Genomic DNA, 13,056 nt, shown 5'->3' with positions numbered 1-13,056 from the left:
GGCTCCAGGGAGAAAGTGTTTCCTTGCCTTTTCTGGCTCCTAGAGTTGCCCACATTCTTTGGCTTGTGGCCCCTTCCTTCCTCTTCAAATCTCTCTCACTCTGACCTCTGCTTCTGTTCTCTGATCTCCCGTTCTCAGACTCCGACTTTCCTGCCTCTCTCTCACTTAAAAGGACTCTTGTGATGACACTGGCTCCACCAGGTGATCCAGGATCATCTCCACATCTTAAGATCCGTAAGCAGAGCCACAGAGTCCCCTTTGCCATGTGGAGTAACATGGGCAGTACTTCTAGGGATTCAGGTGTGGGCATCTTTGAGCATCATTATTCTGCCCACCACAGTCCCATATGTACTAATTTGGAGGCCACAGAAAAAAGCAGACATTTAAAAATCAAATGAGCCTGGATTTGAACTGCATCTCTGTCACTTGCTGGCCATGTAACCGAACATGTTTACTTGTTTAACTTCTCTGAACATCTTTTCTTATATCTGAGATGAGGACAATAATCCATTACTATATACCTGATGATAAACTACAATCCCCTTTCCTTCATTTTTTGAAAACATTCTTTTTGCAATGAATGAATGATTTTTTTTTTTTTTTTTTTTGGTTTGCCGAAACAAAATCCACATCGGACCTGAACTGGCCTCTTGTCCTCTCCCATCTGACATGTCCCTTTCTGTTCTCTGCCATCACCCAGGAAGAAGGTTTCATGTCTGACATGATGAGCTCAAGGTTTGTCCTTCACCAAATGTAGTGCTGTAATTCACTTATAAGAACTCCTTCCCAGGAGGACTGGGAGCAGTTGGAGGATGGGTTGGGGGATGGGGGAGGTCACAGCTGTCGTCAGGATGGGGGCAGTTTTCTCAGGCTTCCCCTGCTGCCTCTGTTGGTCCCTGGCAAATATTGCTCCTTTCTGTCTCCGTGCAAGCTGGAGGGTGCATTTCCAACTTTATACCCTGGGTTTTGTTTCCTTCCTCCCTTTCTCTGTTGAGCTTGGGTTACTGACCTTGAGATGAGATGGTGTGGAAAAAACTCAGGCAAACCTGAGTTGAAATCCCAGGTTAGTCACTTCCCGGTGGTTAACTTGAGCAATGGGCTTAAGGTTTGTCATCCTCAGCGCTCCAGCCTGCAGATGGAAGTGGCCTGGTTCGCCACGTGGGGCTGCCTGAGGGAGCCAGCGGTGTATAAGGCCGAGCATGATGCACGGAAATGAACTGTGTGTGCAAGGACCCTTATGCACAGTATGCAGTTTCAGGAGGGTCCGATCGCCTCCTCTGCATGGGGAGAAAAGAGTGAGAGGAAGTGATATAAAGTCAGTGACACGCAGTGGGCGCCACAAAGGTGTGTTAGATGAATGTCGAATGATTAGTTGCCCAAGACTGCATGCAAAACAGGATTCTAACTCAACCACCTAGACTCTTCTGCCTAAACTAGGTCCCTTTATCTCTTATCTCCCAGTGGGACCACCTCAGTCAGGCTCTTGGGGAGAGGAAAGGGTAGTTGTTTCGATGTGGACTCTGGCACCAGACTACTCTGTTTAAACCTCGAAGTCTTACTTGCCAGCTGTGACCCTGGACAGGTTATTTATGTCTCTGAACCTCAGTTTTCTCAACTGTAAAATGAGGCTAAAATGGCACTTTTAAGGTTGCTGCGAGGCATAAAAGAGTTACTATCTGTTAGGTGCTTACCATGGTCCGGGCACGTAGTAAACTTTCTATAAGCAGAAGCTATGAAGATCCTTTCCTGCTTCTGCATAAAGACAGCCCTTTCTCAGCTCCTTCCTTGCGTCACTCCCTCTAGTCTTGGCAACTGCCCAGCCCTTTCTCACAATGGAAAGGGTTTTCTTTAGAAGCAGTAAGATTTCCATCACCACCAACAAAGCCTGAGAGACTGTGTCCTCAAGATGTTGAGAGCAGATTCAAGCATGCAGTAGGAGGCCTGGCCTCCAAAGTTCCACCTAACTCAGACTTTTGAGTTTTCTGATATTTCTCTGGGTTATGTCACCCTGAACATTTGTGGGGTTTTAGAAGAAATTTCTATGTGGTTTTCGACATGAATTGTTCTTGCCTGGAATGGGCTGGGAATAGTATTTCACAGGACAGAGAAAAATTTTCGTTGAAAAATCGAAAACACTTGCAAGATAGCCTGGAGGCTGTTGGGCCTCAAGAGGAGTGTCTGTGGCAAATCTGCACAGTGGACGCAGGGACACAAGGAGAGAGGAGCCAGGATGCAGCTGCGGTGGGTGGAAGGTAGATGGAGGCTGTGTGTGGAACTTTCTGTTCTCGCATTCAGCACTCTCTCCCCCATTAGAGTAAACACTTGTTGAAGACAGAGACTTAGAAATACTCATCTGTGTCCCCACACTAGCCTCTCTCTCAAGCACAGAAAAATAACTTGCTAAATGCCCACCGAGTGGATGAGCCCACGCTCTAGGCCTGGCTGAACCTCCTTGAGATTGAGGCCCTGAGGGAGCCATTTCACATCTCCCCTCCTGTTTCCTCTTTCAAGAGGAGGCAGGTAAAAATACCTACCTGCTGCACAGACCCCTTGTTGCAGGGTTGAAAGACAGTAGCTTCAGGGAGGTGTCAGCTGAGGCCACGGATCCGATGGCCCCAGGATCCTCAGTCCATGGGGCCCAAGAGTCATAAAACAAGAACATGAATCCATCTGTCTGTCTGGTATTCTTGGAGCTTGGCCACGCTGCGGGAGCTCTGGCTTGCAGCTGGCAGGGCCCGGGGTTGAAGGGACAGCTCCCAGCATGGAAGGCTATGTATGGGTGGGGGGACATTGCAAGAAGCACTGATGCTCCCCTCTGCAGTCCCCACCCAGTCCTGACTTTGCTTGTCTAGACTGGCTTGAGGAGGGGGTCGGCAGCTGGCGATTCTGCCTCTCCAGGAAGTGCAGCTGGGACTGTAGGGTCCCCAGGGACTTGCAGGATCCTCTGCCTGATAATCGTGGAGAAATGAGGGAAGGTGTCTATAGGAGGCAGGTGGTGCCTGGCCTTAGAGGAGAGTCCCAGCAGAGCGACCTCCATGACAGAGAAACCCCAGAACGCCCAGACTGCAAGCTCCAGGAGCAACAAAGGTGGACTGTGCCCCTCGAATGAGGGAATATCTGTCTGTCTGGTTGACTGCCAGCTGTGTGTGTGTGGTCATCTCTGTCTCTGTGTGTCTTTCTCTGGAGCGTTTTCATTTAAGCTTTTGACTTCCTTTATTCCTGGTGTGGACTTGTGTGTGGGCATCCTGTTGCCAGTTTATGATGCACATGTGTGGAATCGCCCTGAGCTTGCCTTTGATATTGGTGTGTTGTGTGGTGTCACTGGAGTGCACGTGTATGTGTGTGTCACTGATTCTCATGCAAGAATGTGCTTCTCTTATGTGTCTGTCGGAGTGTGCCTCTAGCATGTCCCTCTTGGCTGCTGCACCACCTTTCCTGGCCCTTACCACCTCTTGGCCCACCATATGGGTGCTTTTGTATCCAATTCCCCTCCTTAGCAGGTCAGCTCCTGGAGGGCAGGCACTTGGTCTATTTTGTCCATGGCTCTGTTCCCAGCTCCTACAACAGTGCTAGGCACTAGTGGGCGCTCAGCAAAACAATACTGACGGAATGAACGGTGTGTCCAACGCATGTGCCTCTCCAGTTGTGCAATTAATCTTGGTGTTATACTGTGTGTGAGTGGGGTTGTGAGACAATGAGGATTTCTGTTGTGTGTTTGTAATGAACTCGGAATGTGCACAAGCATATATGTGTATGTGTGTGCAACATTGAGTATGGTGTGCATGATCGAGCCCCTATGTATCTCTGGAGAGCATGTGTGATTGACTCTCGTGTGTGTGCCAGCATGTCTGTGCATCTCTCATGTGTTTGGCGTAATTGTCTGGTGTGCAGGTATGAACCCGCGTGTGCCTCCAGAGCGTGTGGGCGCGCGAGTGTACACACACGGCTCCTGCCCCGCGCTCTCCTCGCGCCCTGCGCTCCGCCTGGGGGCGGAGAGTGGGGGGTGCGGCGAGGGCACTGCGGTGCTGCGGCCCGCCCTCCGCGCTGCGGCTCGGGCGCGTCACCGTCCCTCCCCGCCCCAGCCGCGATCCCCGCCTCCTGGTCCTTTGTAGCTGGCCGCGCCGCTAGCCCGCAGCCGCCCAGAGGCCCCGCCCCGGCCCCGCCCCGGCGCGCGCCACGCCCCGCCTCTCCCCTCCCCGGGCCGCAGTCGCGCCCGGGCCGCCGCAGGCCCGCACCGAGGCGCGGAGCGCGGCGCACGGCGGTGCCCAGGGCCGCGGGCGGGCAGGCGGGAGCGCGGTGGGTGGCCGGCCTTGGACGGGTATGGCGGACCGGCGGCGCGCGTGGAACACCGAGGACGACCTGCCCGTGTACCTGGCGCGGCCGGGCAGCGCGGCGCAGACCCCGCGCCAGAAGTACGGCGGCATGTTCGCCGCGGTGGAGGGCGCCTACGAGAACAAGACCATCGACTTCGACGCCTACAGTGTGGGCCGCCGCGGCTCGGCGCGCACGCCGCGCTGCGCTGGCCGGCCCGACGCGGTCGGCCTGCCAGGGCCGGGAGGCAGCGAGGACACGGCCAGCGACGTGAGCGAGCCCTCGGGCTCCGCGGTCAGCTCTCCCGGAGAGCGCGACGAGCGGCCGCCGACGCTGCGCATCCGCTGCCCCGCGCCCCGCGACCTGCCCCTCGGCCGGGACAATGGCCAGGTACCCTCGGGGTGCGCGCGGGCCAGACGAGGGGGGCGGGCCCCGGGAGGACCCAGGGCATGGGGCGCCCGAGGGCCATGCCCGGGCCCCGGTGTTGGGGCAGCGGCCGCCAGGCTGGGGAGAGCCACGGCGCGGCCCCTCCCCCACCTCATCATGCAAGAGGTTCCCAGAGCTGGGGCGACTCGGTCGGGGCTGGCCGGCGTGGTCCGTGAGACTCGGAAGGGATCGCCCGGGTCCAGTCCCGGCTCCTCTTCTACAGAAAGGGAGAGAGGTTCTGAGAGGGGAAGTTGGCTAAAGCTACCGCATGGACGCTTAAACGCGAAGGAACCTCTGGGATGAATCTAACCCAGGCCCCTCATTCTGTTTTGTGAAAAGAACTGGAGCTCCGTTCCGTGTTGGTCCATTCATCCATCCACTCAGTCGGTAGTAATTATAGAGCACCTACTGTGTGCCGGGCCCCGGGAGAGGTTCCGCGAGTCGCCTGCGGCCACACAGCTTAAAGCTGGAAGGAGCTTTTTTTCCGAGCGCTCCCCTCATGCTTGCTGGGGGGAAGGATTTGGTTAAGGATTTAGTTCGTCGGGCAGTTGGAGCCGTAAACCCCTACCCTCAAGCGCCAGTAGATTCAAGGGGCACTCCTGAGCTCCACAGCACACACCGATGTGCCTGCTTCACAGAGCAAGGTGGAGGTAGAGCTGGGATTTGAACTGGGGTCTCTAGCCTCCCAGACCTGAGCATGGGGCCGGGAGGATCAGGGAGAGGGAACGCTAGGGCTTGGGCCCTGCGGGTATTCTCTCTTGAGCTGGGGGTCACCAGGGAACTGGGGGAAGAAGGGCGGATGGACGGCGTAGCCTTTGGATGGACCGACGAGAGCCAGGGTCAGGTGCCAGAAAAACGGAAGTTGGAGCATCCGAGGGCTGGGGAGCTTTCGAATTGGTCCAGACCTGGATGCCGGAGAACTGCTAGGTGCCAGGCCCAGGGTAGGCGCTAGGTCCCTGGCTCAGCAACCTGGCCCCACCCTCCAGAAGTTCCCAGGCTAGGGTGAGCGACGGATTCATTGTGAGAATTAAATCAGTTAATGCCGGTCGGTAGTGAGCATTCAATAAATGTTTGTTGTTAACTTTTATTACAATCATTATCATTTTAATTAAACCTTGCCCTCTTAAATGCTATGAGTGACCCAAAGTGAGCCAGGAGGGAAGCAGAGCTTGATCGGGGCAGATATCTGGGAGGGCTTCCTGGAGGAATAGGAGCAGGGAACTGGTAAACACGGTGGTGGGCCTCTTCGGGCCCCATCCCTTCGCGGGCGGGCTTTCTGTTGCTCCAGAGCTCTCCGTGGTCCTGAAGCCGGAGCCTCGCGAGGGAGAGGTCCAACAGCAAGGGTGTGTGTGTGTGTGTGTGTGTGTGTGTATGTGTGTGTGGTGGTGGGGTGATCAGAAAGGGAGATGGTGCGAGAGTCCAGCTTCCTCTTCCCCCACCCCTTCTTTATCTCCCCCTGTCCACTACCTTCCCTGGTGGTCCGACCTCTCTTGGGATCCAAACTCCCTAGCCCGATGGGGAGGCTTCTGGGCCGCGGGCCGAGAAGCGGGACCAGCACCAGGGAATCCGGGTTTCCAGCCAAGGCGCTTTGCTCTCTTGAGCCTCAGCTTCTCCATCTGTCAGATGGGGGTGGCCGTCTTCTTCCGGCCTTCCTCAAAGCGTGGTGGAGTACTAGGGAGGCGAGGGCGCTTTGTGCACGGCCCGTAGCTGTCCAAGGAGAGTTCCTCTGGAACTGCGGTCAATGTCACCAACGCCAGCATCTCCCCCAGGGCGCAGCCTGGGCCAGCCCCGCAGCTGCGCCCTGACCCTTGGGGACGCTGGTCGCTTCACCTCTCCCCTTCCTCTCCCCTACTCCTTCCTCTTCTCCCTGTGGTCCCCTCTGCCTTTCTCCATGGCTTCTCAGGCACCGGACAAAAGGCAGCGCCTCTGGCGCTCCCGGGGCTCCGAAAGCACTCGAGCTTCGCAACTGTGGAACTCAGGGGCTCGCGATCTCCACGGAGGGAGGGTTTTACTTTCTGCGGGCAGAGCGGCCTTGAGGCTTGGGTTACAGTGGGCTCGGGTTCCGGGGCGGGCCTCACCGCTCCAGGGCTTTGCAACGGGTGCCCCGGCCCTTCCCCCCCGCCCACCAGGCTTCTCCCTGGGCTGCAGGAGGGGTTTCTGCGGCGCAGGCGCAAGGATTGCTGCTGCCGGAGGCTGAGCGGCTGCGGCGCTTTGTACCGGCGAAATCTGCTTGGGAGCAGCGATCTGTTTGGCCAGTGGCAGGCGGATGCTCCTCCCCCTGATACGCACGTGGTCTTGTCCCTTGCTCTAGGGGCTTTCTGCTCAGATCTCCAGACTGACCCCAGGGAACGCCCTGGTACGTGGAACCTAGGACTTAACAACTCCAAGGAAGGGAGTGTAGGAGTTGGGGAGGGACAGTGTCCCCATCTGCAATTTCCGGTCATTGACAGGGATTTTAGGCCCCGCTGAGAGCCAGGGATGCATGAATGCGTGGAGGGAAATGAGTTGTAAACAGAGTGTAGGGGAACCTGGCATCTCCATGCTGCTTTGCTGCAGCTAATATGTTTTGCACCCGGGGTACATCATTTTACCTCTGTAAGCCTCAAGTTCCTGTCTGTAAAATGGGAAAATTATGCCTAGTGTTCCTGGGATACTGAGCTGGCTTCTCTGTGAAGCTAAAACCTCACCTCTATTTTAAGGCCCAGGTGTCTCTGGCCTCCTGCCCTGGATTAGGGGACTGGCCCCTGGGGTGGTGAAGGTCAGGGCCCCAGCCCCCAACCACGGTGCTGGGGGAGCTGTACCAAGCCTAGGCCACCCTCGCTCTGGATGGCAACTTGAAAGCAGAAAAGATGAGTCGTTTCATAGGACCTGTGGGGTTGGATTTCGCATGCAGAAAATGAACAACGAAGTGGTGGATAAGGTTGGTGTTTTATTCTGCCTGGGAACTTGGGGCACCTGTCCAGTGAGGTGGGGGCTTGCTGGGGCTCCCCCTTTTCCTCCATCTTCTTTCATCTTTTCCCCTCTGCTGTTACGGACCTTGTCAAGCTGTGACCTGGCTTCCTGCCCACCTCCCTCTGGAGCAACATCTGGATCATGGACTCCAGGGCTGGTGTCCACACTGCTGGGAGGCAGGAGCACCCTAGTCCTCCTCCTGACCCCCAGCTTGTCCCCAGGGCTGTGGAGACCTTGGTGCCAGTGGCCCAGCCCTCCAAACACCTGCTTTCTTGGAGGCAATTCTGTGGGGTGACCTGGTGGCCCCAGTGTCAGGCTGCTGTGTGATGAGGGAGCTGCTGTTTGAGTAGAACAGGTCAGCATTAATTAAGGCCGTACCCTTCTGTCCCTGCTGTTCCCTCTGCCAGTTAGGGGGCTCCACCTTAGAGGCCCCCAGGGAGGGCTGGTTCAATGCTAGGATGGAGAGGGTGGCAGGGAGAGGCTTCGTGGTGGGGAAGGCATTGGAGATGGGTCTAGGGTAGTGGGCAGGCTTTTGTCTGGGGTAGACTATTCAGGGAGAGGGTACAGTGTGAATAAAGGCTTGGGGTCCGAGATGGAAAAAGTGCTTGGTGCATTCAGGGAGAGGCACTCGGGAAGGATAAACGGAGGCTATGGAAGGAGAGGCAAGAGGGGAGCGGTCCTTGGGCGCGATCCTGGAGGGACAAGAACGTTCCCAGCAGCTTGGGCCGATCCTTGGCCCCCGTCCCACACTCCCTCCCCCCACACCCCCACAGATGTTCCGGGGAGGCCTCCAGACGCGCGGCCACACACCTGTGGCGCCGCGCGCGGGCCCTGACCGCGCCGTCTTTTTCTTTTAAAGGAGCCCTGAAAACCATACTCTCTGGATCGCGAGAGCGAGGCCAGGGCCCGCCAAGGGCGTGTGCGCAGGGCGGGGGTCGGCGGGGCTGGGCGGGTGGGGGGCGGGGGGCGGAGTGGGAGATCGGAAGGGAAGCGCTTCCTGGTTCGAGCCGAGAGGGGCGAATCCGGCTTCGCTCCGCGCCGCCGGGAGGAGCTGTCTGCAGCCCCCTCCTCCCGCCCTCGCCTCTCCCTCCTCCTTCTCCCGCCCTCCTCGCCGATCCGGGCGGTGCTGGCAGCCGGAGCGGCGGCGGGCGGGCCGAGCAGCCGGGGCAGCCGCGCGTGGGCATCCACGGGCGCCGAGCCTCCGTCCCTGTCTCTATCCCTCCCGGGCCTTTGTCAGCTCGCCCGCTGGGAGCGGGGCCGAGAGCGCCGGACCGAGTCAGACAGCCCCGCAGGTCAGCGGCCGGGCCGAGGGCGCCAGAGGGGGCCATGTCGTACCAGGGCAAGAAGAGCATCCCGCACATCACGGTAAGCGGCCCCTGCCCCCGCCGCCCCGCGCTGGCCTTTGTGGGCTGGGAGTGGGCGCCCGGCAGGGTCCAGATCCACGGGGCGCCGGCAGGGGCGCCCCCCGAGGCCTCCTGCGTCGCCGCGGGTGGGGCGGGGCCGGTCTCGGGATTTCAGCCCCCTCCCCCAGCCTCTGGGGACAATGGGGGTGGGGGAGCCCCGCATGGCGGGGCGGGGCTGGAGCCGGGAGTCCCTCTCCCCGCGGGCTTGCCGCCCCCTCCCCCAACGGGATGTGCCAGAGGATGGCGTGGACAGGGAGGATGCGGAGCCGAACAAAAGAGGGAGGGGCAGGGGTCCGAACCCCCTCCCCGCAGGCCTCGTGCGGGGGTGGGAGGGTGAGCTGAGCCTCCTTGGCTCGGCCCCCGCACCGTCCGGCCCATGCACCCCACAGCCCGGTACCTCCCCCGCCAGAGGAGGGAAAAAGATCAACCAGCGCTCCCCACTCCCCGCCTTTACTGATGGAGTGGAAGTCCGGACCTAGGGACAGCGCCATGATGGAAGCTCGGTCCACCCCTCCTCGCAGCTAAAAATAACCTAATGGGGCGACGCTGGCGGCTGCGGCCCGGGAAGGGTTAATGCTCCCGACGCTGGGCCGCGAGAGGGTGGGGACGGTGGTGGAGGCAGAACAGCCGGGCTGCGTCCCTGGGTGTGGCCGGAAACAAAGGAACCCCCGTCTTTACGCTTTGTCTCGGGGTGGGGAGCTGAGGGCGCAGCGGTCAGGAGCTGGCCCTCCGCCCCAGTTCCTGCCTGGCATCAGCGTGGAGCCTGACTGTTCCTGAGGGATGCGGACCACTGGAGCCCATGTATGCAGGAGCAGCCCGGGGCCGGGAGGCGGGATTCTGGGCGTGGTGGAATCCTCCAGGGTGACTCCAGAGGTTTGACTACTGGAGACCCAGCCTGCTCATTTATGCAAAATTCAGGCTCCTGGACAGTCGCAGGGCACCTGCCAGAGGGCAGCCTTAGGTAGGCGGAGGGATTGACACTTGCACTTACCTGCCATTGGCCTGTCCCGTGTATTGCAGGCCTGTTTCTTTAAATGGTGGCAGCAAGGCTTTGCGGGTGGCATTACCCACGTAAAGCTCCCTGAGGCTAGAGCATGGGCTGAGGGCTTCCACCACACGAAGGTCAGGAGGGAACCCAGGCCCCCTGCCTCCCCTGCACCGTCCTGCATCCGCCCCAGCTCTGGGCTGAGTCTTGAGTTAGAAAATTCCTCCTGGGCCCAGCCTCAGCTCTTGTCAGCAGGCCTCTGCCAAGCCCCCATCCAGAGGGTGGGCACCACCTCTTCTCCGTCTCTCAGCTCTGCCCTCTGAGACGTAGAGGTGTAAGCGGCCCATTCATAAACACTTGTTGGTCAAGAATTACTAGAAGACATATGGTTGCTTCCTCCTGGGCAATGTGAGAAGAAGGCAGGTGATATTTGAGCAAGTCCCTGCCTTGGGACCCTCTAACCCTGCCTCCCAAGGGAACTGAGGCAGGTGATGGGGTCGGGGTGATGCAGTGACTCAGGAGTCAGGAGTTCTGGGTTTGAGGCTGCGTGCCCACAGAAGGTCTCTGCTGCTCTCAGGTCCCCAGTCTCCAAGGTGGAAACTTAATAGGATGGCCTGCAAGGCAGGTCTGTGGGATGCTGCCTCCGAAAGTGTGCAGTCCCAGTCTGCTAAGCTGAAGTGGTCACCAGGCCTACTGGCTGTTGCCCTCTGGAGTGGAGATGCCTCGGCTTTTCCAGCCAATGGAGCTGGGTGTCTGATGCCTCTCTGAACCTCAGTGCTCTGCTGTACGATGTAGGCCCCTTCACAGGACTCCTGAACATCCTAGGTGACCCTCCAAAGCATTTAGTGTGCTAGGTGCATGATAAGGGCTTCAGATCTGCTGACAGGTCTTGCTGCTTTAGTTCTTCATGTGAAACAATTAGTCACCTTGTGTGTAAAGAGAGATCAAATGGGTGGTTCCAGCAGCCTCTAAAGGTGGTTTCAATGAACATGGGAAGGAGAGAGGCTGCAAGTTATGCTTAGTTCCTGGGAAAGAGGGCCTTGATGAGGATCATTTGTGTTCATTTGGCCCACATCAGCCAGAAGGGTTTGTGGTTTTAAACACATCAAAACCTTCAACAAATCAGAGAGGATCCACTTGTATGGGGCTTCACTGTATAGGACCTTTCATCTTCCTGAGTACCTTTTGCTAATAACACACATACACGTGTTGTGACAGGAACCATATCCCTGCCTTAAATGCCATGTAACAAATGGGTCAGCACTGTGGCTTTTCAAATGGCTGCACCTTAACCTGTTCCATAGTAGTCATTTGACAAGTTAATGCAAACCCATTGGCTGTTAGTGGGTTTGCATTAACTTGTCAAATGACTGCCATACCAAGCACAGTGCTGGGTGCCAGGAAGAGTGGGAAGGAGATGAATGGGTTTGCCCTGGCCCTTCTAGAGCTTAGCCAAGGCTGACATTTCAGCCTGAAGTGTTAGTGAAGTGTTAAGGGTATCATACGGCGGGGCGGAGGAAACCCCAGCAGGGACACTCAGCCTGGTCCTAGGGGAGACAGAGGGTGCAGGAGGAGAGCAGGGTTCTTTGTGGAGCCCATGGGGCCCCAGAGGCAAAGGAGTTGGCATGCTGGAGAAACTGAAGGAAAGACGGCCTCGGGAGAGCCCACCCTCTGCTTCCCAGGGCAACCGCTGCACAGTTAGATCAAATCATGAAGGCAGTTGAGATGTTTCTGACAGCCATGGTGTGTGGCCTGTGGAGAGACCTGGGGGCTTGGAAAGGATCAAGTGTGGTTCATGGGAAAAAGTGCTGGTGTAGCAGGCATAGCTGTCGGCTTCATCCCCAGGTCCCCACCTGCTTGTTGCTGGGTCATCCTGTGCCCCTCTGAGCCTCAGCTGTCTCATCTGCACAGTGGGGATAAGGGTGTAGCTTTGCCAATGAGTTCAGAGCCTGGAGAGGTGGGAGCTAGAGTGGGGGAGGTGAAGGGGCATCACAGGCAGGGGCGCAGCATGGGCAAAGGCAAGGAGGCTGATCGTTCTGCTCATGTTGACGATGATGGTGGTGTCTTCCTCTTTTTTCCATCTTGGCCTTTTTCTGAGATAATATAGTAGCCGGTTAGAGACGGAAGAGCAAAAAAGCAGAAACACTTAGCTCCTGCCCCCAAGGACTGTGTGAAATATTTATAAAGCTCTCTTACATGCGTGTCTTTTTTTTTTTTTTTAATGAATGGCACACTTGGGGATTAACTTAGCTGAAGCGGCTTCTTGTGCCCACTGCAGTGAGTAGAGCATCCTGGGTGTGGCTCTGAGCAAACAAAGGCACATGGCTTCCTAGCCCTGCAGAAGCTGTTGGCTCTGAATAGAGCTACCGAAGTGGGGAGGCCTGCTCAGTTGTGAGAGGAGTAAAGAGTGTCCACCATGATGATGACGGGGTATTATTAAAAATGAAGCTTCATGAGTACCGATCACATGTGTTTTTGCTCTAGTCCAAGCATTCGGCACAATTGCCATTATCTCTCACCTAGTTCTATGCACGGAACTGTGAGAAAGGCAGCCTAGGTAGATCACCCCTCTTTCCCAAAGAGTAAACTGAGGCTCAGAGAGATTCAGAGGCTTGTAAAGGTTCTTCATTGGCCAGTGGAGGAAGGAGAGCTTACATTCAAGCAGGGAGGATAGGTGGGCTGGTCTGCATGCTAGGAAAACCACTGCCCGTGTGTGTGTGTGCGCGCATAGTTGTGTGTGTGAGTGCCAGTGTGTATGTAAATGTAAGTGTATGTCTGTGGTGTGTAAATGTGTTTGTGTGTGGGTGTGGGGGTGTGTGTGTGTGTTTGATTAAACAGTGAAGATGATCAGGAAAGAAAGATCAAGTAAAAATCACGTCAGGCTTGATTTGTTGCTCTGATTTGCAAGTATGCAAAAAATGTGTGAGGCCTATTATGCTTTTTCCCAAGGGTGACATTCAACCTATCTATGGATATCCA

General features: G+C 57.0%; 1 protein-coding gene across 4 annotated transcripts in view; it reads left to right on the top strand.

Annotated features, from left to right (window-relative positions):
* The first annotated feature begins 4,203 nt into the window (after positions 1-4,203).
* Positions 4,204-13,056, top strand: part of CRMP1 (collapsin response mediator protein 1) — a 71,808-nt gene continuing 62,955 nt past the window's right edge. Inside the window, exon 1 of one of the 4 annotated variants that reach the window (XM_003310238.5) lies at positions 4,204-4,701. In XM_003310238.5, coding sequence (XP_003310286.1) covers positions 4,321-4,701 — 381 coding nt within the window. In that variant the 5' untranslated portion in view covers positions 4,204-4,320. Of the gene's footprint in view, positions 4,702-7,059; positions 7,658-8,683; positions 9,055-9,467; positions 9,894-13,056 lie in introns of those variants that run through there. The other 3 variants (XM_003950280.5, XM_003950279.5, XM_016951248.2) reach the window with 3 other exon arrangements.

Source organism: Pan troglodytes, chromosome 3 (genome assembly GCF_028858775.2).
Source record: "Pan troglodytes isolate AG18354 chromosome 3, NHGRI_mPanTro3-v2.0_pri, whole genome shotgun sequence".
NCBI lineage: Eukaryota > Metazoa > Chordata > Mammalia > Primates > Hominidae > Pan > Pan troglodytes.
This window is presented reverse-complemented; position numbering and strand designations above follow the sequence as displayed.